The sequence below is a fragment of the Mus caroli genome, chromosome 17, assembly GCF_900094665.2.
Source record: "Mus caroli chromosome 17, CAROLI_EIJ_v1.1, whole genome shotgun sequence".
NCBI lineage: Eukaryota > Metazoa > Chordata > Mammalia > Rodentia > Muridae > Mus > Mus caroli.
Window position 1 is genome coordinate 22,459,508 of NC_034586.1, and position 22,512 is coordinate 22,482,019.

A 22,512-nucleotide genomic window follows, 5' to 3' on the forward strand; every position below is an offset into this window, starting at 1 on the left:
TGGACCAGGATGGGGAGGTGGAGGCAGGAGAAGGGATAAAGAGATGACGCAGAGTGACATTCTGACAGAAGCAGGGCCCACCAAGAAACACGCACAAGTATAAATATATGAGTGTGTAAAATAATGGGTGACGAGCTGGGGTCTTCACTGAGACATGATGGGATGTAGCAGAGGGATGTATAGGTGGGCTGGCTAGATTTATGTCAATGTGACACAAACTGTGGTCATCTAGGAGGAGGGAACCAAACCTTAATTGAGAAGATGCCTCTATAAGGTCAGACTATGGGTCAGCCTGTAGAGCATTTTCTTAGTGAGTGATTGATGGGACAGGGCCCAGCCCATTGTGTATGACACCATCCCTGTGTCGGGGGTTCTGGGTTCTATAAGAGAGCAAGCTGAGCAAGCCATGTAGAACAAGCCAGTAAGCAGCACCTCTCCATGCTCTCTGCATCAGCTTCTGCCTCTAGGTTCCTGCCCTGCTTGAGTTCCTGTCCTGACATCTTTGGTGATGAACAGTGATGTGGAAGTGTAAGCCAAACAAACCCTTTTCTCCCTAATGTGCTTTTTGGCTGTGGAGTTTTGTCATAGCAACAGAAACCCTAAGACAGTAGGGCCCTCATAAGGCCTCTCAGAGGAGGCTGGAAAGGACTCTTTGCTAAGAGCTGTGGTTGCTGACCCAGGTGGCAATGCTGCTAGCACCCCGTCTCTGCCTGTACCCCACACCTGTCTAATCCCCCTGTTTCTTCTCCACAGGTTTGACATCTACAGGAAGGTGCCCAAGGACCTCACGCAGCCGACATACACTGGTGCCATTAGTGAGTAACTGCCCTTCTCACCGTCAACCCAACCCTCTGCCGAGACCTCAAATATCCACACTCCCACTCTCTGCAGATCTCTGGAGCCTCTGCCGAGACCTCAAATATCCACGCTCCCACTCTCTGCAGATCTCTGGAGCCTCTGCCGAGACCTCAAATATCCACGCTCCCACTCTCTGCAGATCTCTGGAGGAAGCAGGAAAGAAGGAAAGGCAGATGGGAGAGGAGACATGCCTAGCATCCCACAAGCCCTACACCTCTCTCCATGAAGCATCTCTATCCTTGCTATGTAACCCTGCAAGGTAGAGTGGCCAGCTGTAACTATATAGCCAGAGCAGCCAGCCATAACTAGAAGGATGCAGAAAATTACCAGTGCAGGTTCAGGATCCCTGATCTTAGAGTCTAAAACTAAGTCTCCTAGATCCAGAACTCTCTGAGAGGATCTAGCATGCACTGTAAGTGGAAAGTCCACCCCTGGCCCTGTGTGATGAGCGGCTTTGAAGATGTGATAGTACCTCCAGGCTGTAAGGATAAGTGCGCCAGAAACAGGAGCCACCGAAAATCTAAATAGAGACCAGTGAGATGACTCAACATTTGCTGTGCATGACTGAGGGCCTGAGTTAGAGCCTCAGAACCCATGGTGGAAAGGTGCACTTGCACACGCGCACACACACACACACACACACACACACACACACACACACTCGCTCATCATCATCAATAATAGCAGTATATTAAATACAAAAATTTAAAAAGTAGCCAGGTAGTGGTGGCCTATGACTTAAATCTCTTTAATCCAGCACTTGGGAGGCAGAGGCAGGCAGATCTGAGTTCAAGGTCAGCAGAGTCTACAGAGTGAGTTCCAGGGCAGCCAGGGCTACACAGAGAAACCCTGTCCAAAACAAACAAACAAACAAACAGACAACAACAAGAAGCAAACAAAAAAAAGTCCAAGCAAGCAGATACAAGGTATGGGAGGGAGGCTTGCTTTTACCTTCCTGCTTTTGAAACGATTTGAATTGTTAATAATTTTAGCCACTAAAAGAAGTCACAAACTCACTCTGACTTAGTTCAATTAGAGGAACCAGGGCATCTCAGAAAAGTGGCCATTTGCAACCCCAGGCAAGGAAGAGAGTTTTGCGTCATGTCAGCAGGTCAAAAGGACCCAAGGACTCAAACTGGAGCATGACTCTGGTGGACTAGAACCCAAAGAATTAGGGGAAAGGCCTTTGAGCCTGTCATCAAATGAACTGGGGAGGAGACGAACTCACTCAAGAACTCTGGTGACCCTGTGAATACCACTCCCTCCCTCTCCCTCCTCAAGTGTCAGGTGGCTGTAGCAACTCACTTACACAGAAAAGAGAATAGAAGTGTAAGATGGTAGCTTTCCTGTAGGGAAACCTGCAGATGGCAGCTCGGCTGTGGGAAAGAAGTTGGCACCACCACGATTGGTTGAGTGGATGAATGAACGCCTGATGTGAGATGTGCCTTGCCACTGAGGTATCTTTCCCACTAAGTTACCACCCTGGCGAATGTGACAGAGCAGTAGGGTCCCAGCCTGGGGGGGGGGTCTTCTGCCAAATACCTGACCTGTATGCTGCTAGAGGAGCAAGGCTGAGGGGAGCAGAGGGAAGAGGGAAGGGTGGATTACAGAAGGGCTCAGAGGGAGGAAACTCAGAGTAGGAGCCAGGATTTGTTCCTGCCTAGAAACAGCCTTTCTGGGAAGCTGGTGAAACCTGTGGCTGAGTTAGGAGCACGCAACAGTGTGGATTCCTCCACACTGACAAAGGGTGACCGAGTGCCATGATTATGTCAGATGCGAACAGGGCATCTAGGAGAAGCTGTGCAGGCACTGTCCTGGCTTTGCATTGATTGCTGTTCCACAACAGAAAACAGCCCCCCCCACTCCCCACCCCATCCCCAAATATTTAGAACAAACCAAAGTCACCAGCAAGGAAGTGGGTAGGCTTTGGCTTCACACCTCAGCTGCTTGAGGAGGGGAAGTGACTCATCTAAAATGTCACTGCTTACAGGAGGGGCAGTCAGGATTAGGTCTTGGATGCCCCCTGCATGCTTGGTATGGGACAGAGAGCCTCACAACTGCCCCAGCCTTGCTGTGTGAATGGAGGCCAGGCTGTCAGCCTGGAGTCTACTCTCAGGTAGATTGGTGACCTTTGGGGATCCCTGCAACTCCAGCTGTCTCTAGCACTTTCTCCAGCTGGGTTTCTTAAAGCAGCAGGCACCTTCTCCCGTTGTGAGGAGAAGATGGCTCTTCCTGGGTATTTGCAGGCTTTCCCGTGAGGAAGAGCTGGCTTCATCCTCTTGGTTAGCACCTATGTGTCCTGGGGCAAGTCCCTCCACCACCAGCCCCAGGAAAAAAGACTTTCTTAGTCTATGAGAAACATGGCCCCCTCCGTGCCACCACATAGCAGTCCCCCTCCCTGCAGATCTCTCTCCAGTCATTATCTAACCTGGTGAACAATCAGGAGGTACCGCACATGGTCCTGCTCAGGGACCAGCTGTGCTACATACCCGGCTCCCTTGTCTCTGTTGCTGGACATACCTCTCCCACCTCCACCAACAGCTCTGCCTTCTATCCAGCTATCTCCTGTGGCATCATGGGTGGCCGGCCTGATTTTAGCCTATTGTCACACAGATGTCCTTGTCATGTTTTTGAATCTTCTGTGGTGTCACTATGAGGTAGCTCTCCAGGGCTTAGGGACACTGAGTCAAAGGGGACGTGCATTTGTCACTGTTTAGAAAATTCTGCCTGGAATGCAGCCCTCAGGAATGTGGTTTGATGAGCTTTTCCTTACATGAGGGGAAGATCTGAGGCATGCGAAGCCAGCCCTTAGCTACCATTTAGTACACAAATATTTATTAAGCTGGACCTAGGGCCAGACCCTGTGCCAAGCCGGGACAGTGCTGATGAATGGGCTTCGGTCTTCGTCCTTGAGGCTCAGGCAGCCAAGCCAGGCGGGCCAATTCAGGCCTGCGCCATTGCATTATGCTGTGGGATGGTTGCTATTAATAGCTGAAGGAGACAGCGAAATTCTGGGGCTTGAACGTCAGCCTATGGATTTTGTTTCCTGCCCTACATGGCTCTTTCGACCTCAGAGGGACTCCTTGACTTCCTCCTGGGATATAAGGGTCTCAAGCTTGGCTCCTTCAACTTGGCAACACCTGGCTTCTACTAGCAAGCCTCTGCTGGGGTCACATTCCAACTTCCCAGGGCCTGAGTCTGGAGTCAGAGAGCCTCCAAGCCTTGCCCAAACATGGACTGAAAGCCTTCATCCAGCCTTTGAGATCTGAAGGTCTTGCTTGGAATACTTCCTCCCTGCTTTCATGGTTTCTCACTCTTTCAGTTATTCAATAAATATTTTTTTTTTCTGTGCCTTCTCTGAGCCAGCAATGTTAGGCCCTGAGGCCACAGTGGTGCCAAGACCTCACCTCTGGTTCCTTAGTCTGAGACAGGAGTCAGGTGCACCCACCATAAGTACGGGTGGGGACAGGGCCATTGGACCCCACTGAGTCATCCTGTTTACCTGCTGGATTACCGGGGCTTTGTGCCAAGCCTTGCGGAGGGAAGCACACAGATCTCAGAGAAAGGCCTCCCCAATCTCGTCCCCCTACTGCAGAGCGGGTAGTCAGGACTTTGGGGTGTATCTGCAGGTGTGGAGCAGTGACAGCAGCCAGAAGACTGTCATGTATTCTAAAGTCAGCAGCAATGAGCCTCAGAAAACCTCCTGTGCCATACACTCACTGCTGTGTCCGCTGAGGCTGGTGTGGACAAAATGGCGCTGAAATGTGGGCCCTGGGTGGCACTGGACAGAAAGGCACTAGGTCCGACTGCAGGAGGCTTCGCCTGCTGCAGGTTCTTCCCCGAGAGGCAGTAACTACCACTGTAGGCAGGAGAGCAGGAGCCAAGAGCTGGCTTGGTAGCTGAGCCACGCAAGGGGCTTCATCCCCCAGCTGGAAAGGATATTTGAGCTTAATCTCCATGCCGTGGACAGTACAGACCAAGGCCACTGTCTGGGGCCAAACTGTTAACTGTTGCTGAGTATTTGAAGCATGGCTGAAAGGGGGTGTCTGTCATGCTGTTATTAATTTAGAACAAAAAGGGCCTTAAAGTATGTATATCTGCATATACATATATGACTATATATATGTATATATACATGTGTGTGTACACACACACCCACTTTTTCTTCTGTTTTGACTTTGAGTGAGAGTCTTGGCTAGCCTGGAACTTACTGTGTAGTCTAGGCTAGGCTTAAAATTCGGCCAGTTCTTCCCACCTCTGCTCTTGAATTCTAGGCTTATAGATGTGGCCACTAGGCTGGCCAATAAATACTTGTGTGTGTGTGTGTGTATATATATATATATAATATAGTATTTATACTATATTATGTAATTATTAATACATGATGTTTAATAGTCACATGTGCTTATATGCCCAGCTGAAACGTTTTCTTGTTTATAATATGCACACATTCTCTATTTCTCCCCAGAGTAAAGCCTCTAAATGCCATCTCTCTACAGCTTCATCAACGTGGGGCAGATGTTATGAGTATTCCAGTCCCCATCTCTGTGTAGCTACAGACTCATCAGGCAGTTTGTGGTATCCCATCTTACCCTTGCAGCCCAGGTTCTCAGGAGTCTTTCTAGGGGCTTAACCATAGAGGATAGGGGGTCCCAGTTCCTTGTCGCTTAACCTGCATTTCTACCCCAGAGCCACCATTAGGCTGGCACCATGGTGTCATGGTGGGGTAGTTTGTTAATGTGTCACCCTGGGCATATAAATAGTAGGTGCTCAAAAATGATTGTCCTTCCTTCCCTGAAGACAGATAGGAAATTAGACAGGCGGCAGATAGACAGATGGACATGGATGGAGATGCTTTTCCACTGTTATCTACAGCCCTGTGTCACAGCAATGCTGCTGTTAGTTCAAAAGAGCAGAAATAGAAATGGAAGTCCATTCCAGTGTGTGGCACACCTCAGCTCAGCCTGGTGCTGTGCTGGCTGTCCCTGTGAAGACCGCATGCTGACCAGGAGCAATGGCCCTCTGCCACTGGCCAGCAGCAGGACAGGACTGTGCCTGTCAGTAACCTGGGAAGAGAGTCCAAACTGCCGAATGGTTTCTGGCGAGGGAGTCCACTCTCACCCTGTTGTAAAGCTGACAACTCCCAAGATGGACACTGGCTACAGACAGAGGGCCAGACCTGTGGCAAGCTGTGCCGAGTTCAGTCTTTGGTTCACTAACGTGAGAGAGAAGTCAGGTGGTCACATGGTATCTCCCAGATGTTCAGTGTGGATTTGGGGTTCTAGCGTGTACGGCACTCAAGCAGACAAAGCACCTTGTCCACCAGCATGCAGTCCTCTTCCAGGGCAACCTCTGCATCAAAGAGATCTTGAGGAGTTGAGCAGGGCCCATTGCCTGTGTGAGGAGGCCAGCCTGACCACAGGGCCGGGCCAGAGGCCATTTTCTGGGGAAATCACACTGAGGCCATAAAGTAAGAAGGGATCTCAGTGAGGCAGTGAATAAGAAGGGGGCCTTGATGATCTCCGCAAAGGCGCCCTCACCCTGTATGTATGCTGGGGCCTCTAAGCAGCTTTCCTTCAGGGTAGCAGGAGGGGCAGTGGGGACTGGCCTCCCTTGTGGAGCATCCTGCACCCCTAACACTGTCTGTGTTTCCCACAGTCTCCATCTGCTGCTGCCTCTTCATCCTCTTCCTCTTCCTGTCGGAGCTCACCGGGTTCATCACAACAGAAGTGTAAGTTATTTTTCTCTGGGGCAGCTGTCTTGCTGGGGTCCAGATGAGAAGAGGGGGCGATTTGGAAAGGGATGGAAGCCTCGCAACCGGCTTGCTTCTATTTCCAAGCATGTGACATCATAAAAGGGCTTTGAGCTCAAAGCCAAACTGAGCCTCACTCTGTGAATGCCATTCACATTCCTTCGGGCCTGGGATGCCCAGGTTCACAGGCAGAATAGAATCACCAACTCATCACCACTGGCCCCGAGTTTGGCCAGTGGGTTTCCATGAGTCCTTTGATGTTGTAGCTGGAAGGTGCTCAGACAACCCAGGTAGCTTCCTCACAGAGAGCAAGGTGGTCCTCCTGGAAGCCCCTCTCGTTTCTCAGGCCCACGTTCAGGAGTCAGCATGGGTTTCCCGGCATCTAATACCACAGTCATCCATCCCTGATTCCAGAATTAGTTGTCATCCACAGCCTGGTAACCCTCCTGCGTTGGGTCCTGACCTCATGCTTCAAAGCCTCTTTGTAGCTGTGTTTACAGTTTGTGGAACTGTCATGGGGCTGGGCCCTGGCACCCCCTTCTCTCCTGCCCAGCCTTGGAATTTTCTCTTTCTCCTCTTGGAATGTCTTGGTTTCCTTTGCTTCCTTCTCAGCCATGAGACAATAGGAAGCTAAAAACCGGCGTCATGGCTGCAGCTGGATCTTACTACCTTTGTCACCAAACAGCCCCTGTTTTATGGGGAAACTGAGGTTATATGAAGTAGCAGTACTTGCCCACAGTGATCAAGTGAGGTGGCTCCTGAGTTCTGAGAAGCTGGGTTCACCTTGTCTTAACTCACATCTGGATGTAGCTGCCCACCTGTCACTGATGTGAGAGCATCTGCCCCGCTGTCACTCTGACACTGGTCTGGTTTTTTTGGTTTTTTTTTTTTTTTTTTGGTTTTTGGTTTTTGGTTTTTTGAGACAGGGTTTCTCTGTGTAGCCCTGGCTATCCTGGAACTCACTTTGTAAACCAGGCTAGCCTCGAACTCAGAAATCTGCCTGCCTCTGCCTCCCAAGTGCTGGGGTTAAAGACGTGCACTACCACGCCCGGCTCAGACACTTTTAACCCAGGGAGTTTCATGGGCCTGTGGAGAGAGCATCAAATAAGACATTAGAAGACCCAGAATCAGGATCCTACTTGGCTGTGTTACCCTGACAAGTTCCTGAACCTCCCTGAGTCAAAGAAGTGAGAGTAGATCAGACTCCAACTCCACTTCCAGCTCTGGTGCTTTCCGTGATAGCAGACCGTGTAGGGATCATCAGAAGTCCCCCACAGTCCCCCACAGGTGACCGTGACCATGGGGAGCGTCCTCTCTGTGTCCCAGGGCTTTGGGCTTTGGCTGTGTTCTCCTAAAGCTGCTCTCACTACAGTACCTCTGTGTCTGCTGGCTGTGGACACAAGCAAAATACACTGCAGTTATTCTAACTAACTACAGTTATCCTTGGGAATTCGTTTCTGGGACCCTCACCTCAGCGGTCCCAATATTCCAGTACAATAGAAGATTTGCATAAATATACATATCATCTACATAAAGCTACATATAATCCTCTTATGTACATTTTCTTTTTTTCTGTAAGAGATTTGTTTTTATTTCATGCGTATGATTGCTTATTGGCATGTATTTCTGTGTATTATGTGCATACACGGTGCCTTCAGAGTCTAGAAAAGAGGGTATTGAATCCCTCAGAACTGGAGTTACAGAGGGTTGTGAGGCTCCAAGGGATATTGGGAAGTGAACCTGGGTTCTCTGCTAGAGCAGCCAGTGCTCTTAACCACTGAACCATCTCATCTCTCCAGCCTTTTGGTTTTGTGGTTTTGTTTTCTGTGACAGAGTCTTACCAGGTCTTACTACATAGCCCAGGCTGTCCTCCTGAGGACTGGAATCACACATAGTTGGATGTCACCACTCACAGTCTTCCTTTATCTACTTCAAACTGTCTTCATCTTACTTGAACATCTAAGTCATTGCAATACCACAGCGGAGTAGTGGGAGGTGCTCTGAGGACAGAATTGTGAGGTGGAGCGAGATAGTGAGGCCAGGAGAGGGAGGACACAGGACGGGCCTGGTGCTTTCTCAAGATTAAACGGGATGGCCTGGCTAAAGAGTACTTAGCCCAAGGCCTGTGAACATTGTCACCTGACAGACTGTGTCTCTTGGTGCCTCTGTGTTTCCCCCGTAACACTTGAGGAAGCCTTAGTCAACTCAGCCCAGTGAAGGCATGCCTTCAGCACTGAGGCATGGCCACATCCAAGTGACCTTTGATGTCAGAGCTTGGGCCTGCAAAGGCTGTGTAGCAGACTGGGCCGCTCAAGCAAGCCCAGACAGTAGACTTTGCCCACTGTTTACCTAAGGCAGGGCTGTCAGTACAGTGTGTTCCCCATTGTACCCCTCCCTGTGCAGGGACTTCCTCTTCCTACCTCCTGGATGCTGTGGTCCCAGGAGGAAGGAAGAGGGCTGAAGAGTCTCAAGCCTGGCCCGCTGGCTACTTGTTGCTGTTGGTGGGAGCCTAATGCCCCTCCCTTCTTGTGCTTCCTTACCATGGTACTGACTTGTCAGGGGTCCAGGCAGGCCCAAGACTTAACACTACAGCCTGGAAATGTTTGCTTTGCCCCATTGGGCCCCTTTCTCTATGGAGGCAGCCCTGCCTGAGAAGCATATAGGTTAGGGGGAAACTGAAGGGGGGTTCATTCTCTTTTGGGAGGCCACTGATCCTGTCTGATGACTTTGCTCCCACAGAGGGTCAGGGGATCCCCTCTTGCCATGAGGATGTTCATAACTCAAGGAAACGAAGTCATGGCACAGCCCTGGCCTGTGGCTGCCAGTGACGAGAGGTGCTCCTTCTGGCCCAGTAGAGTTAGAGGGAGGTGGGTTTGTTTGTGTGCTTGAGTTCCAACCTAAGCTTTGGCCAGGCTGGTGACAATGGGGAAAGAAGGTGTCCCATGGGATTCAGTTTTAACATAATATCTCTTTTGATGCTTTCTAGGTATTGTAATGCTAGTCTCTGTGCCCAGGTTAGCATCTTCCAATGATTGCCTCAAATTTTTATAAAACCCCTTGAAGTTTGTGGGGGAAACTGGGGCACCAAGAAGCTAAAAACCTGTAAGGTTCATAAAAGGGGCAAGGGGGAGCAGAGTCTAAGCCCAGGACCTGTGCACACCTACAGTGTGAGCACCCTACCCCGTCATCCCTCCCGTGTCTCTGCAGGGCATGTTTTAAAGCCTCAAGTCATGAAAGCCACAGCTTTTGGGTAAAAGTTATTGATGGTTAGGGACAAAAGCTTCAGCAGGCAGAGCTTATTCTTATACAAGCCTGGTGGCCTGAATTGGGTCCCTGGGACCTACTCCACTCCACAAACTTGTCCCCTGACCTCCATGAGCGTACTCACACACGTCATGCATACGCTCATTAGTGATAGTACATTAAAATTAAACTTCAAACCTATGGACTGGGAGACTCAAGATTCCCCTGTAGAATTAGGTGGCAAACTAGAAGAGGCCACTTCAGTAAGTAGAAGCTTGGAGGTTACCTTGAGTTGGTTCCTAAAACATCCCTGTACTGGGCCAAAATTGGGGAAACTAGGAGTTTATTCAAGAGAAGAGTGGGGGGCTCCATCCTGCCCAGCACCCCTGAACTGAGTCTCAATTGTAGCTGGTTGGGATTAGACTGTCACCAACATCCTCACCCTTAGCGATGGGAGGCTTAAAGGCTCCTGGGCACAGAGCGACAGATCACCCCTGAAAGGTGGGTCTGGGGAGGGGTGAGCGTGAGCCACAGGCCCTGGTAAGGAGTCCGATGATTGCCAGGAGGAAGAGGGGTGGCTGGGCAGCTGGCTGTGGAGGGCATCCATCCAGTAGGCAGCAGCTGTGTTTTCCCTGTGTTTTAGAAGTCAGGGTTTAAAAGCCAAGGTTCCTGAGGCTTACTGGTCAACCCACCCGCCTCCTCACTCGCCTCCCCTCCCACTCCCACCCACCAGTCACTGCGGCCTCCATGCCAAATGGAAGTTTCCATTTGACCAGATTGTTAAGCATGGAGGCCAGCAACCTTGGGCAGGAATCTGAACTATTCAAGTGCTCTTCAAAAAAACAAATAAAATTGTTTTCCATAGATGTCATCAGGCTCACGCCTCAGCCTAGAATCTCAAGGCCTTCGGCGACATTCCACCTACATCCCCGCTACCAGTACCTCCCAAGCCCTTCATCCTCTCTCCCTACAAGGCCGGTTCTCACCTACCTCCTCCCCATGCTCTGGCTGGCGCCCCCCGCCTGGAATGTAGCCCCATTCCTCCACCAGCACACACTCTTCCGCTTCCTGGAACTTCTGAGAACCTGGCACCCACACTCTGCTGTGCACCCCACAAGTTTGTGTCCACTTCACAGAAGGTGCTCAGGAGTTTTCATTCCGGTTGGGGGTTGTGACACTGTGGCTTCCTCTGGTGTGACAGAGGAGGGGTTAGAGGGAGTTTTGCAGAACAGAAAGTCATTGGACCTAGGGAACCTCTATATCCCATAGGCCCTGTACTGGCTAGTTTTATGTCAACTTGGCACAGCTGGAGTTATCACAGAGAAAGGAGCTTCAGTTGAGGAAATGCCTCCATGAGATCCAGCTGTAAGGCATTTTCTCAATTAGTGATCAAAGGGGAAAGGCCCCTTGTGGGTGGTGCCATCCCTGGACTGGTAGTGTTGGTTCTATAAGAGAGCAAGCTGAGCAAGCCAGGGGAGGCAAGCCAGTAAAGAACATCCCTCCATGGCCTCTGCATCAGCTCCTGCTTCCTGACCTGCTTGAGTTCCAATCCTGACTTCCTTCAGTGATGAACAGCAGTATTGAAGTGTAAACTGAATAAACCCTTTCCTCCCCAACTTGCTTCTTGGTTATGATGTTTGTGCAGGAATAGAAATCCTGACTAAGACAGGCCCTGAGGCCCTGGGGTGGTACATCTGAAGATGATAAGAAAAGACAGTGACACTTGCATCACAAGTCTCCCTAGGGGATGCCCTGCTTTCCAGGGATCTCTGTCCTCTCCAGACAGTGTTAGCACAGTAGGAAAGGCAAAACATGAGTGCCCGGTAGGTAGCATCCTCCTCTTACTCTCCCAGGCTGTGTGATCTCAGCCAGTTATTTGTTCGGCTCGCTGAAGACACAGTGATCCTGCCCAGCACTGCTTGGCCATGTTACAGGAGCTGCCACATGCAAAAGCCCGGCATCTTCCAGCTTTTAGTGGGGCAGAATACACGTGAGGCAGGGCTGCACTGGGCCTCTTACATGCATAATGCCCTTGACCTTCACACTGGTTGGCCATGGATTGGGGGCCCTATTATTTTATCTCATTAAAAGTTGGTGTTGATAATAAAGATGGTGGCTAGAGACTGAACATTCAGTCTGTAAGGAGACTGTGCTCAAGACTCTGGTTCTCATTGGCCACCTTAGCAGCCTCATCCTTGATGTATACAGAGTCATTGGGGGTTGCTGGGACATAGAGAGTATGGCATTCTCATGTCACCTGCGCACCTCCTCTACCTGTGTCAGATCCCCCAGATAACATGCCACCCTGTGTACATACCGTGTGCATAGTTGTGGCACCATATTGTGTAAGGAACAAGGAAAGAAGTCTGTATATGCCCAGTTCAGACTCAGTGTCTGCTTCTGAGGGGTTTTGTTTGTTTTGTTTTGATTTTGAACTTCAGCTGGTTGAACCCAAGGGTAGAAACCCTATAGCAGTGGAGTATCAACTGTTCTGGGAGAGCCCCTTTTTCTTTCTGGGGAAACTGAGGCCATTGAGAACAAAACCCATTGTCCGAGCTCAGTCTACCAGGAGGCGCTGCAGCCAGGAGGCACTGCAAACCTTGGCATCTTGGGCTCCCCTTAGCATTGTGTTCTCTCTGCCAAGCAGAGCCTGTGGTCAGCTCTAGAGAGAAAACGAGACACGTGCTTACACCACACACACACACACACGCCCTCACACCACACACACATACACACACACACCACATATACCATACACACACACACCACATACACATACACATGCCATGCACACACATGTGTGTACACATGCACACACAGCCTGGCCTGCAGCTTTGGCCTTTCAGTAGCCCCAAGAGGTGTTAATTCTTGCTCGTCTCCTTTTCCCCTGCTGTTCCTTCACTGGTTCCCTCAGTGAGGTGTGTGACTTACAGCAGAGGCACAAGCCCAGAACCCAGTGATCAGTGAGTCTCCCCCTCGCGGCATCGTCTCAGCTGAGACAGGATGCATGAGCCATGGCTTCTGCTATCTAGAAGGTTCTTTTGCAGTCCTCCTCCTGCCATTCTTTAGACTTCTGTTGTCCTGGATTAATTTGCTTCTTATAAACTCCACCCAGGACTCCTCCAGTTACCCTGATGAGGAAGCTGGGGCTCAGAGCTGAAGCACCTGTCCCAGGTACCTCAGCTTCTAAGTGGCAAAGGCCCACACGCCTTCTTACCTCCTGAGCTGGCTATGGGGTGTCAGGCCAGTAAGAGTCCCTAAGCTGTAGTATACCCACAAAAATGTTCCTTTTCTTCAAGGCGACCTGGTTTTTGGCAGACTGTCAGCCTTTTAAAATCGGCTCATCCCCAGCCAGTGGACCCGGTCAGCCTTGGCAGCCCTACACGGGCGGCTGAGGCTGCACCTGGGGTGGCAGGAAACTAGCTGGCCTGGAACATTTCCCTTGGACACAGAAGGCAGCCATGCTGACCTCATCTGTAGGCGGTGCAGACAACTGAACCATATACATCTTACAGGCAGGGGAACAGCCAGTTCTGCCCTTACATAACCACTGGCCCAGGTTGCCACAGGCCATGCATTTATCCTCCCCTCGGGCACCTCAGCCTCTTCGTGCTGTGTGGCCCTTCAGCCCTGGCAGCTGACCGCTCCAGTTCTTCTGGCTAGGAGACAGGGAGCCGTGCCTGGGAGAAGCCTCCCCAGGGGCAGTGAGCTCACCTGAGCCACACCTGGGATTTGCCTCACTGCTGAGGTCATCTCCCGGGATTGCCAAGAATGACCTCATCCCATAATCCCCAAGCAGTGCGCAGATGTCTAGGTTTACCAGGTGGGAAAGGTAAGCACTCATGGAAGAGTCTCCCTGGGGAGGGGAGCCCTCTCCCTTGGCCGCTGCTCAGTTGATCACACAGCAATTTCCTTACTAGCCTGGCAGTCCTTTGGAATTAAGGCTGTGGTAGACATAGGTGCTGAAAATCAGGAGGGCAGAAACAGGCCCATGGCCTGTTTGTCTTTTGCCCACTGGTTCTGTCCAATACCTACCAGTACCCTGAGCAGAATCCTTCACCCTGCATAATGAGGTGGAGAAGAGGAGGAAGCTGGGTAGCCCTGGAAGACTTGAGCGTGAGGTTCTAGCTCAGCTGTTTTGTGCTGTGTGTGCGCTCTTGGGATAGAGCACCCCTCCTCTGAACCTTGGTTTCCTGGGTGTAGAGTAGGAACGAGGACTTTGCACAGGAGCAGATAGGATGACATAGATGCATTTATTCGGCTTTCTTGATTAGTGGGCATCCCTCTCACCTTTTGCCTAGCTTAATGGGTCGAGTGTTCAGCAGCCTGAAGAGCAAAGTGTGTCTGTGACTTTCATGTCCCCAAGTATGTATTTGTGGTTCTCACAAAGTAGCAAACTGTTCCTGAACCACAGTTCTCAGTAATTAAGCACTATATATCACATATATAGTATATAATATATACTAATAATAGATCGCATGGGATGGGGCCTCGTCGAGACAGAATTCACTTGCTGGGCCTGATCTGTTCTTTGCCAACAGGAGCCATTCCCAGGGCTCCCTGTGTGTAGGACCCAAGGGACCTAAGTGATCTGGGTTATGTCATTTGTTTTATAGCTTTTTAAGGGAGAACGTTTATCTTTTGTTCGTTTGTGGGAAAATATTTTTTCTTTTTTTTATTAGATATTTTCTTTATATACATATGTTTGTCATTTTAAAGTGTGTGTGTGTGTGTGTGTGTGCTCATTTGTAGAGGCCAGAAGAGGGCATGGGTTCTCCTAGAGCTGGGGTTGCAGACATTGCAAGCTGCCTAATTTGGGTTCTGGGAACCAAACTTGAGTCCCTGAAAGAGCACTAAATGCACTTAACCATTGAGCCATCTCTTCAATCCCATGTTGTTTCATTTTTAATTGGCAAAATGGGGCACAAGGTAATATTTTGGTAAGCTGTCAGATCACCAGCTCATCTAGTTAGTATGTCTGTTACCTTAAACAAAACATTTATGCTGTCTGAGAGACATTTAAAATCTCTTCTTGCTAATTTGAAGTACACAGTGTGTTGTTATTGTAGTCACCATGCCTGTGCAGTAGGACAGCAGGACTTCTGTCATCTGTATCTTCCTCTCTATTGGCCAGCATCCCTGGTCCCCATCCATGAGTGTTCAACATAGCCCAGCCCCCGTATCCAACACTGCTCCGTTGAGCAGCCTTTGAGGCTAGGCCTAGAGATGGGTGCCCTCCTCCCCGTGGGGAAGTATCTAGGCAGCTAGCCTCTAAATTCAGCCCCTCTCCCCCCTTACTGCCTCTGCTTTATCCTCGAGGGCCCCTGGCTCAGTGAGGAGGGGAAGAACTGGAAGCGTCCACTTCCATGCCTCTCGTGGCCCATCCCTGTGTATGCCATCAGCATGCCATGCCTGCTCCCAGCAGCCATGGGTTCTGACCCACTATGGACACCTACAATCTGGTGTCTTTGATACACGGTGGCTCCTCCAGGTCTCAAGCCTGCTGAGACACAAGCTTTCTATGTTCAGTGTCACGTACACCACCTGTGTCCCAGCACCAGATCATAGCTGAAATAGGTCACACTTCTTTGGCTCTTATACTGCATCTGCCGTGACCCTTTGCAGACCGTGAGCCTATACCCTCCCTACTTCAGGCCTTGGCACATTGCTGTGGGGGCCTCCCTCCCCCTGCTGAGACCGTGCCTTTTTTAGCATCTTGGAGACTCGACGGCCTCTTTGTGGCATTTACCTAGGAGGTGAGTGAGGTCTGGTTCTGCTTGTGACCTTGATCAAAACAGAGACTAGATCCGACTTGATGCCATTTCTTGAACCTGACAGGACTGAAATGCCACCAAACTGTTAAATGGATATGTGTTGCTACTGTCCCTGGTTGTGAAGTGGTGTGGCTGTCTGTGGCCACCTGCCCTGTGGTGGCAGTGACTCTAGTGATAGAATAACGATCTTGTTGCTTACTCCTGCAGCCTAAGGTTGTGCTACCCACATGCCACATGGAACATGACAGATGTGGTCACATGAAGGGTGGGAATGGCTATGTTAGCCCAACGGGCCACATAGAACCACGGGGTCCTGTGTGAGGGTGCAGGAGGGAGAGGAGGGAAGGTACTGTGCACACACGTGGTAAGCTTTAGTTAAGCCTTTGGCTTTGTGACACTTGATTACAGCAGCCCTAGGAATCCAGTACAGGCGTCTGGTCCTGTGGGAGACCTGGATGTCACCCCTGTGACTTTATGAGGAGCTCCAAAAAGCACAGGCAGTGGGTGCTCTGTGCCTGTTGGTACTGGGCCATGAGCTGTACAGGACTCTGTGTCTTATCTTACTGTTCAGCAGTGTCACTCCCATTCAGCTGATGGGTTTATAGAGGTGACCATAGGAAGTACTGGAACCAGGATTTGAACTTGAGTCTGGACAGATGTTCTTACCAGACCCATCCTTCTTCCTGAGTAACTGCTCTCTCTCCTGGTGAAGCTGTATTGGAGGGTGGCTTTGAATCTGGAACCCTACCTCCTGGGACCTGGACATGTGCACGCTGTTGTACCCACATGGATATCTGGATCACTGAGTGCTGGCCACCAAGCCAGGTGGCCCCTGGCTATCTATCCCCTATGGGCAGAGTCCGTGTCTCCTTCTCAGTCTAGATTTCTGTCCTTGTCTGTCCCTCAGGGTGAATGAGCTCTACGTCGATGACCCAGACAAGGACAGCGGAGGCAAAATTGACGTCAGTCTCAACATCAGTTTACCCAATTTGCACTGTGAATGTGAGTATTCCAATAGACCTCTGTTTCAGCTACCCAGCCTGTGGGTGATCTGTGTGCAGACATGCTGAGCCATCTGGGGTGAGCATACATGTGTGTGTGTGTGTGTGTGTGTACATACACATATACACACATACATACACACATACATACCTGCAAACCACACAGAGCCTATGGCAGCCCCCACCTGTTTTCTGGAATCAAAGATGCCTCCCATAGCTCTGCAGAGCAACCACATTTGATGCAGGTGGCGCAGGGTGGTGGAGTCTCTCTGGTTCATTTAAGCCTAAGATCCTCGAGCAAGTGGCTTATGGAGAGGAAGAGGCTTTAAGGGAGAGAGAGATGGGACTTGATCAGGCAAGAGGATGAGCCCAGATGTATGTGCAGCTGAGGTCTGGTCTGAGGCTGACCTCCCTGCATGAGACTCAGGAACGTGGCGACACCAGAAAGCTGCAACAGTGGGGCCAGGACTGTTATTATCCCCATCGGTGGCTGATGGCCACAGATGGTTCCTATGGGAGTTACATGAACTCTCAAACAGTTATGGTGAGATGCCAGTTGTGCAAGCCCCAGCCCTTTATAGCCCAGAGCTGCAAAAGCCAGTGGGACCCTCAGGGAGAGGGTTCCCTGGTATCTTCCTTTTTAACTATAGATCTCTTCATTTGCTGTTTTAATCAAAAACAGAATTATTTCTCTATAAAACAAAACACAGCAAAAATCTGATTTGGAGGCGGATCCTGCCTCCTTTGCTCAGGTGAACCTTGGCTTCAGTTGTCTGTTTCTCCTTTAGCATGGTAGACTTAGTAACCATTACCAGAGTTTCCAAGGGGATGGCATCTAGCTTACTGGTTATTGTCTCCCGTTGTGAAGGTTTGAGACATCCTCAGCCCCACTAGGTCTGCAGCCTAATGTCGCCTACTTAGCTTCCTCCCTCCGATCACAAGACGTGGCTTAGGAACACATCCCACAGGGACAGAACATTGGGTGGGCCCCCGACAGGGACAGGGACACATTCAGCTCTATTCCTGCTTTTGGTGAGAGTGACATCACAGCTTTTAGCCCACACTGAGTACAGGGCCAGGGAGCCTGTTGAAATAGGTCACTTTTATTTGTCTTTATGTTTTCATTTTTTTTTCTCTTCTCTTAGGAAAATAACTCACCCGGCAGCCTCTCCTGCAGGGCTGATTGTATCTCTGAAGCAAGGGAATTCTTAGTCAGTCAGGCCAGAGACCAGACCAGCAGAGCAAGGGCTGAGGGGGTGTGGCTCTAGGCTCCGTCCCAGATCCAGACAGTGTGACTTCAGACAGGACAGGTGTCCTTGGCTGCCGACTATGCCAGTCCTTGTGCTGTGGTCCCCTTGGGTCCTGCTGGCTCTGTAGGGTTATGTCATGAATCCACAGGAGCTCAGCACAGTGCCTTTCTTTCACCGACCTTCAGGGCGGTGTATGGCTCGGTGGTTTGCCCAGCGTGCTAAGGATCCATGGTTCCAGCACCACTGACACGAAGAAAGACTTTCAAAAATGTCATACGTAAAAAATGCCTGTTGATCTTTGTACCTCTGGAAAACCCAAAGAAACAAAGAGAAGAAAACACCTATAATTCCACTACCCAGTGACAAGGTCTGTGGACATTCTGACACCATTTTGTCCCATTGGCTTCTCTCCTGTTCATTTCTGACCATGGCTGAGGTCAGACGACCGGTACCCTACCATAGCCTGCTTTTAGTCCAGAGTGGAGGGTGAGAGCCCTCGCCTGGCCCAGGCTCCATTCCCAGCACTGTAAATGTGTTATGACAGTGGTACTCTTCTTTACGCACCAAATACAAGGGTTGTTTTCTGGGATCCACTTTGAAAACACAGAACTGCAGCGCAGTGGCAGAGTGTTCATTTATTATGAGTTAGACCTTCGTACAGAGGGAAATAGAGACACAGGAGAGGACTCTTTTGTGTTCATTTTTTGGTGCCCTAAGCAGCCTATGTTGACAACAGAGGCCTCTTTTCCCTCTTTTTTTTTTTTGGTTTTTCGAGACAGGGTTTCTCTGTGTAGCCTTGGCTGTCCTGGAACTCACTCTGTAGACCAGGCTGGCCTCAAACTCAGAAATCCGCCTGCCTCTGCCTCCCGAGTGCTGGGATTAAAGGCATACGCCATCACGCCCTGCTCCCCTCTTTTCCCTCTTAGAGTGTGCATCTGTAAACACAGGCACTGTTTATGTGCACCTGCACACACAGGCACTGTCTCTACCTGCAGTTTCACACTCACAGATCCAACAGCCACAGGGCAAAAACATTCAGAGGAAAAGAAAAATACATTGCATCTGACCTGGCAATGTACAGACCTTTTCTCTCGTACTTACTTCCTAAACAGTAGGGCTCTGGAAGTCACTGCATTACCATTTTGTTAGTGTAAAATGCCAGAGATCACCAGCATGCGGAGAGTAAGGTGTGTAGGGTCCCAGCATTGTAAGCTTCACCCTGTACTCAGCCAGCCCGTTGCTATATACTATGGTGGGAACAAGGAGTGGGCAGATGTTGCACTTAAGTCAAAGAAGCAAAGGAAAGAGGGCAAAGAGCAGTGATGTCACTGTCCCCTCCAAGGGTCTAGCCTAATAACAATAAGGACCTCCCACTAGACCCCACTCCCAAAGGTCCATCATCGCCCTGAACCACCACAGGCTGAGGTCCAAGCTTCTGCCACGTGGGATGCAGTCTGGCCCCAAGCGGAACTGTTGAGTCAGCCAGGATTACTTGCGTTTCTTTAGCTTTCTCATTACAGACCAGTGGCATCATTTGTAATGGCCGTGTCATGTGCCCTTCCACACTGGCTGGCTCATAACTTCCCTACACCCACTGAGGAACGTGGCTGTTCCCATTTTCCCTTTATGCCTGGTTGTCTTTAAAATAGCTTATTTTAAAAGAGCTATTCTTTCTCTGAAGCAAGCTTCCTCTGATGTGCCCTTCAGGAAGCTTGCTACATCCCATGGTAGACAAGAGCCTCTCTTCCCTGAGTGAGGTAACCCAGTCACAAAAGAACACACACGGTATGAGCTCACTGATAAGTGGATATTAGCCCAGAAGTTTGGAATACCCAAGATAGAATTCACAGACCACAGGAAGCTCAAGAAGGAGGAAGACCACAGTCTTTTTCTTGGATACTTTGGTCCTTCTTAGAAGGGGGAACAAAATACCCATTGGAGGAAATACAGAGACAAAGTTTGGGGCAGAAACTGAAGGAAAGGGCGCCCAGTGACTGTCGCACCTGGGGATCCATCCATATACAGTTACCAAACCCAGACACTAGTGTGGATGCCAACAAGTGCTTGCTGACAGGAGCCTGATATAACTCTCTCCTGAGAGGCTCTGCCAGTGCCTGACAAATACAGAGGTGGAAGCTCACAGCCATCCATTGGACTGAGCACAGGGTCCCCAATGGAGGAGCTAGAGAAAGTACCCAAGGGACTGAAGGGTTTTGCAGCCCCATAGGAGGAACAACAATATGAACCAACCAGTATCTCCAGGGCTCCCAGGGACTAAACCTCCAACCAAAGATACAGAAGGAGGGACTCGAGGCTTCAGCTGCACCTGTAGCAGAGGGTGGCCTTGTGGGACATCCATGAGTGGAGAGGCCCTTGGGTTTGTGAAGACTTGATGCCCCAGTGTAGGGGACTGCCAGGACAGGGAAGCAGGAGTGGGTGGGTCAGTGAGCAAGGGGAGGGGGGATGGGATAGGAGGGTTTTCGGAGGGAAATGAGGAAAGGGATAAAACTTGCAATGTAAACAAAGAAAGAAAACATCTAATAAGAAAAATGAGCCTTTCTTCCTGCACATACTGGTACCATCTCATGGAGAACACAGTAGTGCAGCCTTCTCATTGTTACAGTGCAGAAGCTGAGCCACAGTAGGGCTACAGAGCCATGCTGGAGTCAGGATAGGCATGGGGTCAGGGTGGGGCACAGTCTTCTAGTGTGAGCTAAAGAACCTCATAAAGAGTTCTGTGCTCCTGCAGGCTGTAGCTTGGCTCTTCCCATGATGCCCCCTGGTGCTTAGGCAGGAGCATGGGGCCTGGTAGTTATAGACACTGAGTAATGGAGGGTGTGGATGAAAGACAGATTGTAAAGAAGGAATGGATGCCTGGACCCAGAGTGTGAGGCACCGCTTGCCACATGCTGCAGTCAGACGCTACGCTAAACGCTTGCCACACCTACCACCTCTTCGATCCACACACTCTTCCACTGAAAGTTCAATGATTGTCACCTCATATGTCAGAAAAAAATAAACGGAGGCATTGAGGGTAATGAGTACCTAAGCCACGGTCACACTGGGGAAAGGCACAGTCAGGATCCAGGTGACCAGCGTAGCCAATCCCTCTTACCCCACAGCCTTCATTTGGCCTTGCATGTAGCTGAGTCATGCTGGATTCTGCATCTTTGGCTGGTCTAGCCTCTGCTTCTTCTTAGCTCTTCCTTCATCCTCTCCAGCCATAGGCAGTGGTAGAGGGTGCTGTCCACTCTGGGGGTGGGTGGGACTGTTTTGGATACTGTGATTGTGAAGGAGTGGAACTGTCTTGAGCACCGTGACTCTGAGGTGGGTGGACTGTTTGGGGGTGCCACTGTGTCTCTGGGGGGAATGCGAAGTAGTTTTGAGCACTGAGACTCTGAGGGCATGGGACTGTTTGGGGCACTGTGGGTCTGGTGAGGATGGGACTGTTTGGGTTGCTGTGACTTTGCTTAGCCAAGTAACCCCCTTCTCCCCTACTGGATGACTTCCCATGTAGCCTGGGTTTCCTGGGCATCATGTTCATGGAGGGCAAATGGGGCCTCTGTAGAAGCGGGCTGCTCCCCACTCTACATGGGTATGGGTAACTGCTCTCTTTGTCCCCCACAGTGGTCGGGCTTGACATCCAAGATGAGATGGGCAGACACGAAGTGGGCCACATCGACAATTCCATGAAGATCCCGCTGAATAATGGAGCCGGCTGCCGCTTCGAGGGCCAGTTCAGCATCAACAAGGTATGGAGGGAGGCCCTGCCTGGGCCCTTTTCCTGCCCCCTGCCCACTCGACCCTAACAGAGTCAGCACATGACTGCCGAGAATTCTCCTGAGACTGGGTAGGCTCTGCATTCCCTGAGATTCTAGAGCCTCTGGTGGTGGGTTCAGAAAGAGCTGCCCCTTGCTGGAGTGGAAATTACCAAGGGAGGTGAGACCTGGCTTCAAGTCCTCTTCCTCCCCAGCAAGCAGTGGCCACAGGACACTGGGGTTTACAGCTGTGATGACAGCAATGCCACAGTGGCATCCACCACGGCACAAAGCCCACGGGTGTAAATGAGAAAGCACACTGTTCATTCCAGGGCTGTAATACGCACCTTGAATCAGAGTCAGAGCTAGGCTCCATCCGGTAACACTGTGCACAGGTGAGCGAGTGAGGTCCCAAGGCAGGTGGCGATACACAGCCAGAACATGCCTGTCACTGCCTTGCATCTGCCGATCAGCTCAGTGTAGGTCGTCCCCTTGGTGGGCTACATGGGGATGGACCAGAGGAGGCCAAGAGCTGAAGTGGAAAGGGATATAGAGTCAGCAGGTCTTCCTATAGGAGTGAGCACTGGACAGTGGTGTGGGAAGTCATAGGTTTAGACTGCAGCCACCCCCAATGGGGACCCCCAACAGCATCACCTTGGAAGTGTCAGGGAGGCAGAACCTTGGGCTCTACCTCCAGCATCCTGAAATGCTCCAGTCACCAAACTCTAAGGATGTCAAGTCTCCTAAGGAAAGTGTGGAGCCATATTATAAACGTGGGATCCATTAAACCCCTGAGAAATTCATCTGCAGACACCCCAAAGAATGTACGTAAGCCCCATCTTTGTTTTTAACTAGGCTCTAACTCTTTTTTTTTTT

The 22,512-nt window shown here is 50.5% G+C and overlaps 1 protein-coding gene across 1 annotated transcript in view; it reads left to right on the top strand.

Moving 5' to 3' along the window:
• Positions 1-22,512, top strand: part of Ergic1 (endoplasmic reticulum-golgi intermediate compartment 1) — a 97,334-nt gene that overhangs the window by 48,396 nt on the left and 26,426 nt on the right. Inside the window, exons 3-6 of the mRNA XM_029471174.1 lie at positions 754-815; positions 6,517-6,589; positions 16,535-16,629; positions 21,506-21,630. Coding sequence (XP_029327034.1) covers positions 754-815; positions 6,517-6,589; positions 16,535-16,629; positions 21,506-21,630 — 355 coding nt within the window. The remainder of the gene's footprint in view (positions 1-753; positions 816-6,516; positions 6,590-16,534; positions 16,630-21,505; positions 21,631-22,512) is intronic.